Genomic DNA, 17,500 nt, shown 5'->3' on the forward strand with positions numbered 1-17,500 from the left:
GAGTTCCTGAAGAAGGAGTTTAGCGAGGAGAATATTGTGTTCTGGCAGGCCTGTGAGTTCTTCAGCCATGTCCCCGACAACGACAAGAAACAGGTCAGAGGAAAACATTCTGTCCTACTTATTATTCTGTCCTACTTATTATTCTGAAGAAACAGGTCAGAGGAAAACATTCTGTCCTACTTATTATTCTGTCCTACTTATTATTCTGAAGAAACAGGTCAGAGGAAAACATTCTGTCCTACTTATTATTCTGTCCTACTTATTATTCTGAAGAAACAGGTCAGAGGAAAACATTCTGTCCTACTTATTATTCTGTCCTACTTATTATTCTGTCCTACTTATTATTCTGTCCTACTTATTATTCTGAAGAAACAGGTCAGAGGAAAACATTCTGTCCTACTTATTATTCTGTCCTACTTATTATTCTGTCCTACTTATTATTCTGTCCTACTTATTATTCTGAAGAAACAGGTCAGAGGAAAACATTCTGTCCTACTTATTATTCTGTCCTACTTATTATTCTGAAGAAACAGGTCAGAGGAAAACATTCTGTCCTACTTTAGTTATTTATTATTGTTATTTTTGCTCATCAATTAACATTTCTGTGAATTTGTACCGAATTTAAATAGCAAAGTATGCATTTAATGCATGTTACCTGTGTTACAAGTTACCTGTGTTACATGTTACCTGTGTTACATGTTACCTATGTTACCTGTGTTACATGTTACCTATGTTACCTGTGTTACATGTTACCTGTGTTACATGTGTTACATGTTACCTGTGTTACATGTTACCTGTGTTACATGTTTCCTGTGTGACATGTTACCTGTGTGACATGTTACCTGTGTTACATGTTGCCTGTGTTACATGTTACCTGTGTTACATGTTACCTGTGTTACATGTTACCTGTGTGACGTTACCTGTGTTACATGTTACCTGTGTTAAATGTTACCTGTGTTACATGTTACCTATGTGACATGTTACCTGTGTTACATGTTACCTGTGTTACATGTTACCTATGTGACATGTTACCTGTGTTACATGTTACCTGTGTTTCATGTTACCTGTGTTTCATGTTACCTATGTGACATGTTACCTGTGTTACATGTTACCTGTGTTACATGTGACCTGTGTTACATGTTACCTGTGTGACATGTTACCTGTGTTAAATGTTACCTGTGTGACATGTTACCTGTGTTAAATGTTACCTGTGTTTCATGTTACCTGTGTTACCTGTGTTTCATGTTACCTGTGTTACCTGTGTGACATGTTACCTGTGTTACATGTTACCTGTGTTACATGTTACCTGTGTTACATGTTACCTGTGTTACATGTTACCTGTGTTACCTGTGTTACATGTTACCTGTGTTACATGTTACCTGTGTTACATGTTACCTGTGTTTCATGTTACCTGTGTTACATGTTACCTGTGTTACCTGTGTTACATGTTACCTGTGTTTCATGTTACCTGTGTTACCTGTGTTACATGTTACCTGTGTTACCTGTGTTACATGTTACCTGTGTTACCTGTGTTACATGTTACCTGTGTTACATGTTACCTGTGTTACATGTTACCTGTGTTACCTGTGTTACATGTTACCTGTGTTACCTGTGTTACATGTTACCTGTGTTACCTGTGTTACCTGTGTTACATGTTACCTGTGTTACATGTTACCTGTGTTACATGTTACCTGTGTTACATGTTACCTGTGTTACATGTTACCTGTGTTACCTGTGTTACATGTTACCTGTGTTACATGTTACCTGTGTTACATGTTACCTGTGTTACCTGTGTTACATGTTACCTGTGTTACATGTTACCTGTGTTACCTGTGTTACCTGTGTTAAATGTTACCTGTGTTAAATGTTACCTGTGTTACATGTTACCTGTGTTAAATGTTACCTGTGTTACATGTTACCTGTGTTAAATGTTACCTGTGTTACATGTTACCTGTGTTACATTTTACCTGTGTTACCTGTGTGACATGTTACCTGTGTGACATGTTACCTGTGTTTCATGTTACCTGTGTTACATGTTACCTGTGTTACATGTTACCTGTGTTACATGTTACCTGTGTTACATGTTACCTGTGTTACCTGTGTGACATGTTACCTGTGTGACATGTTACCTGTGTTTCATGTTACCTGTGTTACATGTTACCTGTGTTACATGTTACCTGTGTGACATGTTACCTGTGTTACATGTTACCTGTGTTACATGTTACCTGTGTTACATGTTACCTGTGTTACATGTTACCTGTGTTACCTGTGTTACCTGTGTTACCTGTGTTACATGTTACCTGTGATAAATGTTACCTGTGTTAAATGTTACCTGTGTTACATGTTACCTGTGTTACATGTTACCTGTGATAAATGTTACCTGTGCTAAATGTTACCTGTGTTACATGTTACCTGTGTTACATGTTACCTGTGATAAATGTTACCTGTGTTAAATGTTACCTGTGTTACATGTTACCTGTGTAAAATGTTACCTGTGTTACATGTTACCTGTGTTACCTGTGTTAAATGTTACCTGTGTTACATGTTACCTGTGTTACCTGTTACCTGTGTTACATGTTACCTGTGTTACCTGTGTTAAATGTTACCTGTGTTACATGTTACCTGTGTTACCTGTTACCTGTGTTACCTGTTACCTGTGTTACCTGTGTTACATGTTACCTGTGTTACCTGTGTTAAATGTTACCTGTGTTACATGTTACCTGTGTGACATGTTACCTGTGTTACCTGTGTTACCTGTGTTACATGTTACCTGTGTTACATGTTACCTGTGTTACATGTTACCTGTGTTACCTGTGTTACATGTTACCTGTGTTACCTGTGTTAAATGTTACCTGTGTTACATGTTACCTGTGTGACATGTTACCTGTGTTACCTGTGTTACCTGTGTTACATGTTACCTGTGTTACATGTTACCTGTGTTACATGTTACCTGTGTTACATGTTACCTGTGTTACCTGTGTTACCTATGTTACCTGTGTTACATGTTACCTATGTTACCTGTGTTACATGTTACCTGTGTTACATGTGTTACATGTTACCTGTGTTACATGTTACCTGTGTTACATGTTTCCTGTGTGACATGTTACCTGTGTGACATGTTACCTGTGTTACATGTTGCCTGTGTTACATGTTACCTGTGTTACATGTTACCTGTGTTACATGTTACCTGTGTGACGTTACCTGTGTTACATGTTACCTGTGTTAAATGTTACCTGTGTTACATGTTACCTATGTGACATGTTACCTGTGTTACATGTTACCTGTGTTACATGTTACCTATGTGACATGTTACCTGTGTTACATGTTACCTGTGTTTCATGTTACCTGTGTTTCATGTTACCTATGTGACATGTTACCTGTGTTACATGTTACCTGTGTTACATGTTACCTGTGTTACATGTTACCTGTGTGACATGTTACCTGTGTTAAATGTTACCTGTGTGACATGTTACCTGTGTTAAATGTTACCTGTGTTTCATGTTACCTGTGTTACCTGTGTTTCATGTTACCTGTGTTACCTGTGTGACATGTTACCTGTGTTACATGTTACCTGTGTTACATGTTACCTGTGTTACATGTTACCTGTGTTACATGTTACCTGTGTTACCTGTGTTACATGTTACCTGTGTTACATGTTACCTGTGTTACATGTTACCTGTGTTTCATGTTACCTGTGTTACCTGTGTTACATGTTACCTGTGTTACCTGTGTTACATGTTACCTGTGTTTCATGTTACCTGTGTTACCTGTGTTACATGTTACCTGTGTTACCTGTGTTACATGTTACCTGTGTTACCTGTGTTACATGTTACCTGTGTTACATGTTACCTGTGTTACATGTTACCTGTGTTACCTGTGTTACATGTTACCTGTGTTACCTGTGTTACATGTTACCTGTGTTACCTGTGTTACCTGTGTTACATGTTACCTGTGTTACATGTTACCTGTGTTACATGTTACCTGTGTTACATGTTACCTGTGTTACATGTTACCTGTGTTACCTGTGTTACATGTTACCTGTGTTACATGTTACCTGTGTTACATGTTACCTGTGTTACCTGTGTTACATGTTACCTGTGTTACATGTTACCTGTGTTACCTGTGTTACCTGTGTTAAATGTTACCTGTGTTAAATGTTACCTGTGTTACATGTTACCTGTGTTAAATGTTACCTGTGTTACATGTTACCTGTGTTAAATGTTACCTGTGTTACATGTTACCTGTGTTACATGTTACCTGTGTTACCTGTGTGACATGTTACCTGTGTGACATGTTACCTGTGTTTCATGTTACCTGTGTTACATGTTACCTGTGTTACATGTTACCTGTGTTACATGTTACCTGTGTTACATGTTACCTGTGTTACCTGTGTGACATGTTACCTGTGTGACATGTTACCTGTGTTTCATGTTACCTGTGTTACATGTTACCTGTGTTACATGTTACCTGTGTGACATGTTACCTGTGTTACATGTTACCTGTGTTACATGTTACCTGTGTTACATGTTACCTGTGTTACATGTTACCTGTGTTACCTGTGTTACCTGTGTTACCTGTGTTACATGTTACCTGTGATAAATGTTACCTGTGTTAAATGTTACCTGTGTTACATGTTACCTGTGTTACATGTTACCTGTGATAAATGTTACCTGTGTTAAATGTTACCTGTGTTACATGTTACCTGTGTTACATGTTACCTGTGATAAATGTTACCTGTGTTAAATGTTACCTGTGTTACATGTTACCTGTGTTAAATGTTACCTGTGTTACATGTTACCTGTGTTACCTGTGTTAAATGTTACCTGTGTTACATGTTACCTGTGTTACCTGTTACCTGTGTTACATGTTACCTGTGTTACCTGTGTTAAATGTTACCTGTGTTACATGTTACCTGTGTTACCTGTTACCTGTGTTACCTGTTACCTGTGTTACCTGTGTTACATGTTACCTGTGTTACCTGTGTTAAATGTTACCTGTGTTACATGTTACCTGTGTGACATGTTACCTGTGTTACCTGTGTTACATGTTACCTGTGTTACATGTTACCTGTGTTACATGTTACCTGTGTTACCTGTGTTACATGTTACCTGTGTTACCTGTGTTAAATGTTACCTGTGTTACATGTTACCTGTGTGACATGTTACCTGTGTTACCTGTGTTGCCTGTGTTACATGTTACCTGTGTTACATGTTACCTGTGTTACATGTTACCTGTGTTACATGTTACCTGTGTTACCTGTGTTACCTGTGTTACATGTTACCTGTGTTACCTGTTACCTGTGTTACGTGTTACCTGTGTTACATGTTACCTGTGTTACATGTTACCTGTGTTACCTGTGTTACCTGTGTTACATGTTACCTGTGTTACATGTTACCTGTGTTACATGTTACCTGTGTTACCTGTGTTACCTGTGTTACATGTTACCTGTGTTACATGTTACCTGTGTTACATGTTACCTGTGTTACCTGTGTTACCTGTGTTACATGTTACCTGTGTTACATGTTACCTGTGTTACATGTTACCTGTGTTACCTGTGTTACCTGTGTTACATGTTACCTGTGTTACCTGTGTTACCTGTGTTACATGTTACCTGTGTTACCTGTGTTACATGTTACCTGTGAAAGTATTGTATTGTATGTCAGTGGAACACGAGACGCTTCAAAAGGTGCTATTTAGAAACGTAAAGGGTTCTTTGGCTGTCCTCAGAGGAGCACACTTTGATGATCCCTATTTTGTTCCATGTAGAACCCTTTTGGTTCCAGGTAGAACCCTTTTGGTTCCATGTAGAACCCTTTTGGTTCCAGGTAGAACCCGTATGGCTTCCATATAGAACCTTTTCTACAGAGGATTCTACATGGAACACAAAAAGGTTCTACCCTGGATCCAAAAGAGTTCTCCTATGGGGATAACCCCAAAAAAATTTTGGAACCCTTTTTTCTCAGAGTGTAGAAGCGTGTTGAGTGCAGCTTGTGGTGACAGTGTGTTTAGCAAGTTAGGATGTTATGATGTTATGATGTGTTATGTTATGACAGTGACTGTTGTAACTGACTGCAATATGAAGAGCCCTTAAAGTTAATGCATATCTCCTCCCTCCTCCCTCTCCCCCCCTCTGTCTCTCTCCTCCCCCCCCCCTCTCTCTCTCCCCCTCTCTCTCTCTCTCTCGCTCCCTCTCCCCCTCTCCTCTTTCTCTCTCTCTCCCCCCCTCTCCTCTCCCCACCTCTCCTCCTCTCTATCTCCCTCTCCCTCTCCTCTCCTCCTCTCGCTCCCCTCTCCTCCTCCAGTTATCTCAGAGAGCTAGACAGATCTATAACAGTTATTTATCCAGTAAGGCCACTACGCCGGTCAACATTGACAGTCAGGCCCAGCTGGCAGACGATATCCTCAACGCTCCCAGACCAGACATGTTTAAGGAACAGCAACTACAGGTGGGAACACACACACACACACACACACACACTCTCACACACACACACTCTCACACACACACACTCTCACACACACACACACACACACACACACACACACACACACACACACACACACACACACACACACACACACACACACTCTCACACACACACACACTCTCACACACACACACACACACACACACACACACACACACACACACACACACACACACACACACACACACACACACTCAAAGTGTCCCAACCAGATAAAACACGAAACTGAAAACATCATGTAAATTCTAGCAGTAGCCTCTGATGCTAACCTCAGCGTAGAGTTTCCTATCCATTCCCACTAGCATTAGCATTAGCGCTGAGAGAGTGAAAGTCTTTGCCCATAGGGTTAGTAGAGAGATGAAAAGCTCCATTGATATTAGCTGCAGCGTCATCAGGCACCACCTGACCTGAGCCTGTATTCATAAAGGGTGCTGATCTGGGATCAGGTCCCGTCCGTCCGTCCGCCCAATCTGCCCTGAAGAGATGAGATGGGTAGACACTGATAACATCAGGCACCACCTGACCTGAGCCTGTATTCTTAAAGGGTGCTGATCTGGGATCAGGTCCCCCCCCGTCCGCCCAATCTGCCCTGAAGAGATGAGATGGGTAGACACTGATAACATCAGGCACCACCTGACCTGAGCCTGTATTCTTAAAGGGTGCTGATCTGGGATCAGGTCCCCCCCCCTGTCCGCCCAATCTGCCCTGAAGAGATGAGATGGATAGACACTGATAACAGCAGGCACCAGACGACTAAAACCAGAACCATGACATCTTTATGCTCCTCCGCTGTTCAGTCGATTAATGTCAATTCCAAGTACAGTTCATGAGTTGGAAAAACAGTTTTAGTCAAATCTTCTATTGACAAGTTAGCATTCCAGCCATCGACTATAATGACACATTATCTATTCTTGAATTCTTTATTTCACTTCATGAATGAAACCAAGGAGTTGTCTCAGAAGTCAGGAACCAATACACACAGTCAGTCAGGAAAGCGAAGGCCAGCTTTTTCCAGCAGAAATGTGCATCCTGTAGCTCTAACTCCAAAAAGTTCTGGGACACTGTAAAGTCCATGGAGAACAAGAGCACCTCCTCCCAGCTGCCCACTGCACTGAGGCTAGGAAACACGGTCACCACCGATAAATCTGTGATAATCGAAAACTTCAACAAGCATTTCTCAATGGCTGGCCATGCCTTCCGCCTGGTTACTCCAACCTCGGCCAACAGCTCCGCCCCCCCCCCCCCCCCCCCCCCCCCCCCGCAGCTACTCGCCCAAACCTCTCCAGGTTCTCCTTTACCCAAATCCAGATAGCAGATGTTCTGAAAGAGCTGCAAATCCTGGACCCGTACAAATCAGCTGGGCTTGACAATCTGGACCCTCTATTTCTGAAACTATCCGCCGCCATTGTCGCAACCCCTATTACCAGCCTGTTCAACCTCTCCTTCGTATCGTCTGAGATCCCCAAGGATTGGTAAGCTGCCGCGGTCATCCCCCTCTTCAAAGGGGGAGACACCCTGGACCCAAACTGTTACAGACCAATATCCATCCTGCCCTGCCTATCTAAGGTCTACGAAAGCCAAGTCAACAAACAGGTCACTGACCATCTCGAATCCCACCGTACCTTCTCCGCTGTGCAATCTGGTTTCCGAGCCGGTCTTGGGTGCACCTCAGCCACGCTCAAGGTACTAAACGATATCATAACCGCCATCGATAAAAGACAGTACTGTGCAGCCGTCTTCATCGACCTGGCCAAGGCTTTCAACTCTGTCAATCACCATATTCTTATCGGCAGACTCAGTAGCCTCGGTTTTTCTGATGACGATAAATAAAGGTGTTCTCAACTGGCCTACCTGGTTAAATAAAGGTGTTCTCAACTAGCCTACCTGGTTAAATAAAGGTGTTCTCAACTAACTTACCTGGTTAAATAAAGGTGTTCTCAACTAGCCTACCTGGTTAAATAAAGGTGTTCTCAACTAGCCTACCTGGTTAAATAAAGGTGTTCTCAACTAGCCTACCTGGTTAAATAAAGGTGAAATAAAAAATAAATAAATGAATAAAGGTACCGTCTACTAGCTAGCTAGGCTAGCTGGAGAAAAGATACCGTCTGCTAGCTAGCTAGGCTAGTTGGAGAAAATGTACCGTCTGCTAGCTAGCTAGGCTAGTTGGAGAAAAGATACCGTCTGCTAGCTAGCTAGGCTAGTTGGAGAAAAGATACCGTCTGCTAGCTAGCTAGGCTAGTTGGAGAAAATGTACCGTCTGCTAGCTAGCTAGGCTAGTTGGAGAAAAGATACCGTCTGCTAGCTAGCTAGGCTAGCTGGAGAAAATGTACCGTCTGCTAGCTAGCTAGGCTAGTTGGGGAAAAGATACCGTCTGCTAGCTAGCTAGGCTAGCTGGAGAAAAGGTACTGCATTAGTTAGCTGATTTCTACAGGTTGATTTCAACCTGATGAAGTTTGACAGCTATACTCCCCCTCCCTCCCTCTCCCCTCCCTCTCTAGATCTTCAACCTGATGAAGTTTGACAGCTATACTCTCCCCCCTCTCCCCCTCCCTCTCTAGATCTTCAACCTGATGAAGTTTGACAGCTAAACTCCCCCTCCCTCCCTCTCCCCTCCCTCTCTAGATCTTCAACCTGATGAAGTTTGACAGCTATACTCTCCCCCCTCTCCCCCTCCCTCTCTAGATCTTCAACCTGATGAAGTTTGACAGCTATACTCCCCCTCCCTCCCTCTCCCCTCCCTCTCTAGATCTTCAACCTGATGAAGTTTGACAGCTATACTCCCCCCCTCCCCCCTCCCTCTCTAGATCTTCAACCTGATGAAGTTTGACAGCTATACTCTCCCCCCTCTCCCCCTCCCTCTCTAGATCTTCAACCTGATGAAGTTTGACAGCTATACTCTCCCCCCTCTCCCCCTCCCTCTCTAGGTCTTCAACCTGATGAAATTTGACAGCTATACTCTCCCTCCCCCTCCCTCTCTAGATCTTCAACCTGATGAAGTTTGACAGCTATGCTCTCCCTCCCCCTCCCTCTCTAGATCTTCAACCTGATGCAGTTTGACAGCTATACTCTCCCTCCTCCCTCTCTAGATTTTCAACCTGATGAAGTTTGACAGCTATACTCCCCCTCCTCCCTCTCTAGATCTTCAACCTGATGAAGTTTGACAGCTATACTCTCCCCCCTCCCTCTCTAGATCTTCAACCTGATGAAATTTGACAGCTATACTCTCCCCCCTCCCTCCCCCTCCCTCTCTAGATCTTCAACCTGATGAAGTTTGACGGCTATACTCGCTTCCTGAAATCCCTCCTCCTCCCTCTCTAGATCTTCAACCTGATGAAGTTTGACAGCTATACTCCCCCTCCTCCCTCTCTAGATCTTCAACCTGATGAAGTTTGACAGCTATACTCTCCCCCCTCCCTCTCTAGATCTTCAACCTGATGAAATTTGACAGCTATACTCTCCCCCCTCCCTCCCCCTCCCTCTCTAGATCTTCAACCTGATGAAGTTTGACGGCTATACTCGCTTCCTGAAATTCCTCCTCCTCCCTCTCTAGATCTTCAACCTGATGAAGTTTGACAGCTATAAGCTATACTCTCCCCCCTCCCTCTCTAGATCTTCAACCTGATGAAGTTTGACAGCTATACTCTCCCCCCTCCCTCCCCCCTCCCTCTCTAGATCTTCAACCTGATGAAGTTTGACAGCTATACTCTCCCCCCTCCCTCTCTAGATCTTCAACCTGATGAAGTTTGACAGCTATACTCTCCCCCCTCCCTCTCTAGATCTTCAACCTGATGAAATTTGACAGCTATACTCTCCCCCCTCCCTCTCTAGATCTTCAACCTGATGAAGTTTGACAGCTATACTCGCTTCCTGAAGTCCCTCCTGTATCAGGAATGTATGTTAGCGGAGGTGGAGGGGAGGCCTCTACCAGACCCCTACCACATACCCAGCTCTCCTACCTCCAAACACAGTACCGGGTCAGATAGATCAACACCCAAGAAGGTAACACACACACACACAGAACATGAACACACACACACACACACACGGAGCATGAACACACACACACACACACACACACACAGAGCATGAACACACACACACACACACACACACACAGAGCATGAACACACACACACACACACACAGAGCATGAACACACACACACACACACACACACACACACACACACACACAGAGCATGAACACACACACACACAGAGCATGAACACACACACACAGAGCATGAACACACACACACACACACACACACACAGAGCATGAACACACACACACACACACACACACGGAGCATGACAACACACACACACACACACGGAGCATGACAACACACACACACACGGAGCATGAACACACACACACACACACACAGAGCATGAACACACACGGAGCATGAACACACACACACACACACACACACGGAGCATGACAACACACACACACACACACACACAGAGCATGAACACACACACACGGAGCATGAACACACACACACACACCACACAGAGCATGAACACACACACACACACAGAGCATGAACACACACACACACACCACACAGAGCATGACAACACACACCACACAGAGCATGAACACACACACACACACACACGTATAGTAACCTCTGCTGTTAAGCGTCAGTTCCCATCAGACACTGGACCCGTTGTATAAAACAGCAGACTAATGTGTTCAGACTGTCTGTGGAAAACCCAATGAATATGTCAAGGTAACGGTTCTACTTGGTTCTATGGTGAAACCCTTTAGGGGAATCACGGTTCTATGGTGAAACCCTTTAGGGGAATCACGGTTCTATGGTGAAACCCTTTAGGGGAATCACGGTTCTATGGTGAAACCCTTTAGGGAAATCACGGTTCTATGGTGAAACCCTTTAGGGGAATCACGGTTCTATGATGAAACCCTTTAGGAGAATCACGGTTCTATGATGAAACCCTTTAGGAGAATCACGGTTCTATGATGAAACCCTTTAGGGGAATCACGGTTCTATGGTGAAACCCTTTAGGGGAATCACGGTTCTATGGTGAAACCCTTTAGGGGAATCACGGTTCTATGGTGAAACCCTTTAGGGGAATCACGGTTCTATGGTGAAACCCTTTAGGGGAATCACGGTTCTATGGTGAAACCCTTTAGGGGAATCACGGTTCTATGGTGAAACCCTTAAGGGGAATCACGGTTCTACGATGAAACCCTTTAGGAGAATCACGGTTCTATGGTGAAACCCTTTAGGGGAATCACGGTTCTATGATGAAACCCTTTATAAAAGGAGAATCACGGTTCTATGATGAAACCCTTTAGGGGAATCACGGTTCTATGGTGAAACCCTTTAGGGGAATCACGGTTCTACGTTGAAACCCTTTAGGGGAATCACGGTTCTATGGTGAAACCCTTTAGGAGAATCACGGTTCTATGATGAAACCCTTTAGGGGAATCACGGTTCTACGTTGAAACCCTTTAGGGGAATCACGGTTCTATGATGAAACCCTTTAGGGGAATCACGGTTCTACGATGAAACCCTTTAGGGGAATCACGGTTCTACGATGAAACCCTTTAGGAGAATCACGGTTCTATGGTGAAACCCTTTAGGGGAATCACGGTTCTATGATGAAACCCTTTAGGGGAATCACGGTTCTACGATGAAACCCTTTAGGGGAATCACGGTTCTATGATGAAACCCTTTAGGGGAATCACGGTTCTATGGTGAAACCCTTTATAAAAGGAGAATCACGGTTCTGTGATGAAACCCTTTAGGAGAATCACGGTTCTATGATGAAACCCTTTATAAAAGGAGAATCACGGTTCTATGATGAAACCCTTTAGGGGAATCACGGTTCTATGATGAAACCCTTTATAAAAGGAGAATCACGGTTCTGTGATGAAACCCTTTAGGAGAATCACGGTTCTATGATGAAACCCTTTATAATAGGAGAATCACGGTTCTATGATGAAACCCTTTAGGAGAATCATGGTTCTATGATGAAACCCTTTATAAAAGGACAATCAAGGTTCTATGATGAAACCCTTTAGGAGAATCACGGTTCTATGATGAAACCCTTTAGGAGAATCACGGTTCTACGATGAAACCCTTTAGGGGAATCACGGTTCTATGATGAAACCCTTTAGGGGAATCACGGTTCTACGATGAAACCCTTTAGGAGAATCATGGTTCTATGATGAAACCCTTTATAAAAGGTGAATCACGGTTCTATGATGAAACCCTTTATAAAAGGAGAATCACGGTTCTACGTTGAAACCCTTTAGGAGAATCACGGTTCTATGATAAAACCCTTTATAAAAGGAGAATCACGGTTCTATGATGAAACCCTTTAGGAGAATCACGGTTCTATGATGAAACCCTTTAGGAGAATCACGGTTCTCTGATGAAACCCTTTAGGAGAATCACGGTTCTATGATGAAACCCTTTAGGAGAATCACGGTTCTATGATGAAACCCTTTAGGAGAATCACGGTTCTATGATGAAACCCTTTAGGAGAATCATGGTTCTGTGATGAAACCCTTTAGGAGAATCACGGTTCTATGATGAAACCCTTTAGGAGAATCACGGTTCTATGATGAAACCCTTTAGGGGAATCACGGTTCTACGATGAAACCCTTTAGGGGAATCACGGTTCTATGATGAAACCCTTTAGGAGAATCACGGTTCTATGATGAAACCCTTTAGGAGAATCACGGTTCTATGATGAAAACCTTTATAAAAGGAGAATCACGGTTCTATGATGAAACCCTTTAGGAGAATCACGGTTCTATGATATAACCCTTTATAAAAGGAGAATCACGGTTCTGTGATGAAACCCTTTATAAAAGGAGAATCACGGTTCTATGATGAAACCCTTTATAAAAGGAGAATCACGGTTCTATGATGAAACCCTTTAGGGGAATCACGGTTCTATGATGAAACCCTTTAGGAGAATCATGGTTCTATGATGAAACCCTTTAGGAGAATCATGGTTCTATGATGAAACCCTTTAGGAGAATCACGGTTCTATGATGAAACCCTTTAGGAGAATCATGGTTCTGTGATGAAACCCTTTAGGAGAATCACGGTTCTATGATGAAACCCTTTAGGAGAATCACGGTTCTATGATGAAACCCTTTAGGAGAATCACGGTTCTATGATGAAACCCTTTAGGAGAATCATGGTTCTGTGATGAAACCCTTTAGGAGATTCACGGTTCTATGATGAAACCCTTTAGGAGAATCACGGTTCTATGATGAAACCCTTTATAAAAGGAGAATCACGGTTCTATGATGAAACCCTTTAGGAGAATTACGGTTCTATGATGAAACCCTTTAGGAGAATCACGGTTCTATGATGAAACCCTTTAGGAGAATCATGGTTCTATGATGAAACCCTTTAGGAGAATCACGGTTCTATGATGAAACCCTTTATAAAAGGAGAATCACGGTTCTACAATGAAACCCTTTAGGAGAATCACGGTTCTATGATGAAACCCTTTAGGAGAATCTATCTATCTATCCATCCATCTATCTATCTATCTATCCATCCATCTATCTATCTATCCATCCATCTATCCGCTCTGTTTCTCTTTTCAGGAGGACAAGAAGACTAAGTCGGGCCGCTCTCTGAACGAAGAGAGAGAGAGGGATGAGTGCGGAGGAGATAAGAAGAAAGGCTTGTTCTTTTCGTGGTCACGGAACCGGAGCTTCGGGAAAGGACCCAAGAAACGGGATCTGGCAGACATCAACTACAGTGAGTGGTTTTAAGAGAAGAGTTGTGGAGGTTTCTGGACTTTGGGAATGTGATTCTGTGTTTGCGGTTAGTGAGCGAGTGGTCTGGGAAAATGGGAATGTTTGGATGTTTTTGGGGGGAATTTTAGAAACTGTTAGAAGACAATGTCTGAGGTACGCTTCATATACAAAAGTATGTGGACACCCCTTCAAATGAGTGGATTGGGCTATTCCAGCCACGCCCGTTGCTGACAGGTGTATAAAATTGAGCACACAGCCCATGCAATCTCCATAGACAAACATTGGAAGTCGAATGGCCTTACTGAAGAGCTCAGTGACTTTCAACATGGCGACTGTCATTGGATGCCACCTTTCAGTTCGTCAAATTTCGGCCCTGCTAGAGCTGCCCCCGGTCAACTGTAAGTGCTGTTATTGTGAAGTGGAAACGTCTACGAGCAACAACGGCTCAGCCGCGACGTGGTAGGCCACACAAGCTCACAGAACGGAATCGCCGAATGCTGAAGTGCGTAGCGCGTAAAAATCATCTGTCCTCGGTTGCAACACTCACTACCGAGTTCCAAACTGCCTCTGGATGCAACGTCAGCGCAATAACTGTTCGTCGGGGGCTTCATGAAATGGGTTTCCATGGCCGAGCAGCCGCACGCAAGACTAAGATCACCATGCGCAATGCCAAACGTCGGCTGGAGTGGTGTAAAGCTTGTTCGCTATTGGACTCTGGAGCAGTGGAAACGGGTTCTCTGGAGTGTTGAATCACTCTTCACCGTCCGACAGATGAATCTGGGTTTGGCGGATGCCAGAAGAACGCATAGTGCCAACTGTAAAGTTTGGTGGAGGAGGAATATTGATCTGGGGCTGTTTTTCATGGTTCGGGCCCCTTAGTTCCAGTGAAGGGAAATCTTAACTCTACAGTATAACAATGACATTCTAGATGATTCTGTGCTTCCAACTGTGTGGCAACAGTTTGGGGAAGGCCCTTACCTGTTTCAGTATGACAGCGAGGTCCATACATAAATGGTTTGTCGAGATCGGTGTGGAAGAACTTGACTGACCTACACAGAGCCCTGACCTCAACCCACAAAGCACCAAATTGATTTCATTGTCCTTTTAAAAAAAAAAATATGAACTACACAAAATAGATGCCAAAGTGGGAGAAGAAATCTGATTTTTTTTTAATGAAATATAAATATATCTTGATTCGATAAGTATTCAGCCGCCCTGAGTCAATACATGTTAGAATCACCTTTGACAGCGATTACAGCTGTGAGTCCCTGGGTGTCTCACAGTCTCTGGGTGTCTCCGAGTCTCTGGGTGTCTCTGGGTGTCTCAGAGTCTCTGGGTGTCTCCGAGTCTCTGGGTGTCTCAGAGTCCCTGGGTGTCTCAGAGTCTCTGGGTGTCTCAGAGTCCCTGGGTGTCTCAGAGTCCCTGGGTGTCTCAGAGTCTCTGGGTGTCTCAGAGTCCCTGGGTGTCTCAGAGTCCCTGGGTGTCTCAGAGTCCCTGGGTGTCTCAGAGTCCCTGGGAGTCTCTGGGTGTCTCAGAGTCCCTGGGTGTCTCAGAGTCTCTGGGTGTCTCAGAGTCCCTGGGTGTCTCAGAGTCCCTGGGTGTCTCAGAGTCCCTGGGTGTCTCAGAGTCCCTGGGAGTCTCTGGGTGTCTCAGAGTCCCTGGGTGTCTCAGAGTCTCTGGGTGCCTCAGAGTCCCTGGGTGTCTCAGAGTCCCTGGGTGTCTCAGAGTCCCTGGGAGTATCTGGGTGTCTCAGAGTCCCTGGGTGTCTCAGAGTCTCTGGGTGTCTCCGAGTCTCTGGGTGTCTCTGGGTGTCTCAGAGTCTCTGGGTGTCTCAGAGTCTCTGGGTGTCTCAGAGTCCCTGGGTGTCTCAGAGTCTCTGGGTGTCTCAGAGTCTCTGGGTGTCTCAGAGTCTCTGGGTGTCTCAGAGTCTCTGGGTGTCTCAGAGTCCCTGGGTGTCTCCGAGTCTCTGGGTGTCTCTGGGTGTCTCAGAGTCCCTGGGTGGCTCAGAGTCCCTGGGTGTCTCAGAGTCCCTGGGTGTCTCTGGGTGTCTCAGAGTCCCTGGGTGTCTCAGAGTCTCTGGGTGCCTCAGAGTCCCTGGGTGTCTCAGAGTCTCTGGGTGTCTCAGAGTCCCTGGGTGTCTCAGAGTCCCTGGGTGTCTCAGAGTCTCTGGGTGTCTCAGAGTCCCTGGGTGTCTCAGAGTCTCTGGGTGTCTCAGAGTCTCTGGGTGCCTCAGAGTCCCTGGGTGTCTCAGAGTCTCTGGGTGTCTCAGAGTCTCTGGGTGCCTCAGAGTCCCTGGGTGTCTCAGAGTCTCTGGGTGCCTCAGAGTCCCTGGGTGTCTCAGAGTCTCTGGGTGTCTCAGAGTCCCTGGGTGTCTCAGAGTCCCTGGGAGTCTCTGGGTGTCTCAGAGTCCCTGGGTGTCTCAGAGTCTCTGGGTGTCTCCGAGTCTCTGGGTGTCTCTGGGTGTCTCAGAGTCTCTGGGTGTCTCAGAGTCTCTGGGTGTCTCAGAGTCCCTGGGTGTCTCAGAGTCTCTGGGTGTCTCAGAGTCTCTGGGTGTCTCAGAGTCCCTGGGTGTCTCAGAGTCCCTGGGTGTCTCAGAGTCCCTGGGTGTCTCAGAGTCCCTGGGAGTCTCTGGGTGTCTCAGAGTCCCTGGGTGTCTCAGAGTCTCTGGGTGTCTCAGAGTCCCTGGGTGTCTCAGAGTCCCTGGGTGTCTCAGAGTCCATGGGTGTCTCAGAGTCCCTGGGTGTCTCAGAGTCCCTGGGTGTCTCAGAGTCTCTGGGTGTCTCAGAGTCCCTGGGTGTCTCACAGTCTCTGGGTGTCTCAGAGTCTCTGGGTGTCTCTGGGTGTCTCAGAGTCTCTGGGTGCCTCAGAGTCCCTGGGTGTCTCAGAGTCTCTGGGTGTCTCAGAGTCTCTGGGTGAGTCTCTAATCAGATTTGTACACCTGTACAATATTTTCACATTATTATTATTTAAATTAAGTCAAAACTGTAACTTGGCCACTCAGGAACATTCAATGTTGTCTTGGTAACCAACTCCATTATATTTGGTATACTTGAGTTTTAGGTTATTTGTCCTGTTGAAAGGTGAATTTGTCTCCCAGGAAAGCTGACTGAAGCAGGTTTTCTTCTAGGAGTTTTGCCTGTGTTCATCTCTATTCCACCCGTCTTGTTTACCCATCTACCAATAGGAAAACCTCCCTGGTCTTTGTGGTTGATTCTGTGTTGTGAAATTCACTCCTCGACTGAGGGACC

At 44.7% G+C, this 17,500-nt stretch overlaps 1 protein-coding gene across 2 annotated transcripts in view; it reads left to right on the forward strand.

Annotated features, from left to right (window-relative positions):
• Positions 1–17,500, forward strand: part of LOC139374589 (regulator of G protein signaling 12b) — a 178,477-nt gene that overhangs the window by 142,268 nt on the left and 18,709 nt on the right. For both annotated transcript variants that reach the window (XM_071115606.1, XM_071115607.1), the window contains exons 10-13: positions 1–93; positions 6,303–6,446; positions 10,317–10,487; positions 14,097–14,253. In XM_071115606.1, coding sequence (XP_070971707.1) covers positions 1–93; positions 6,303–6,446; positions 10,317–10,487; positions 14,097–14,253 — 565 coding nt within the window. The remainder of the gene's footprint in view (positions 94–6,302; positions 6,447–10,316; positions 10,488–14,096; positions 14,254–17,500) is intronic.

Source organism: Oncorhynchus clarkii, chromosome 19 (genome assembly GCF_045791955.1).
Source record: "Oncorhynchus clarkii lewisi isolate Uvic-CL-2024 chromosome 19, UVic_Ocla_1.0, whole genome shotgun sequence".
Lineage (NCBI taxonomy): Eukaryota > Metazoa > Chordata > Actinopteri > Salmoniformes > Salmonidae > Oncorhynchus > Oncorhynchus clarkii.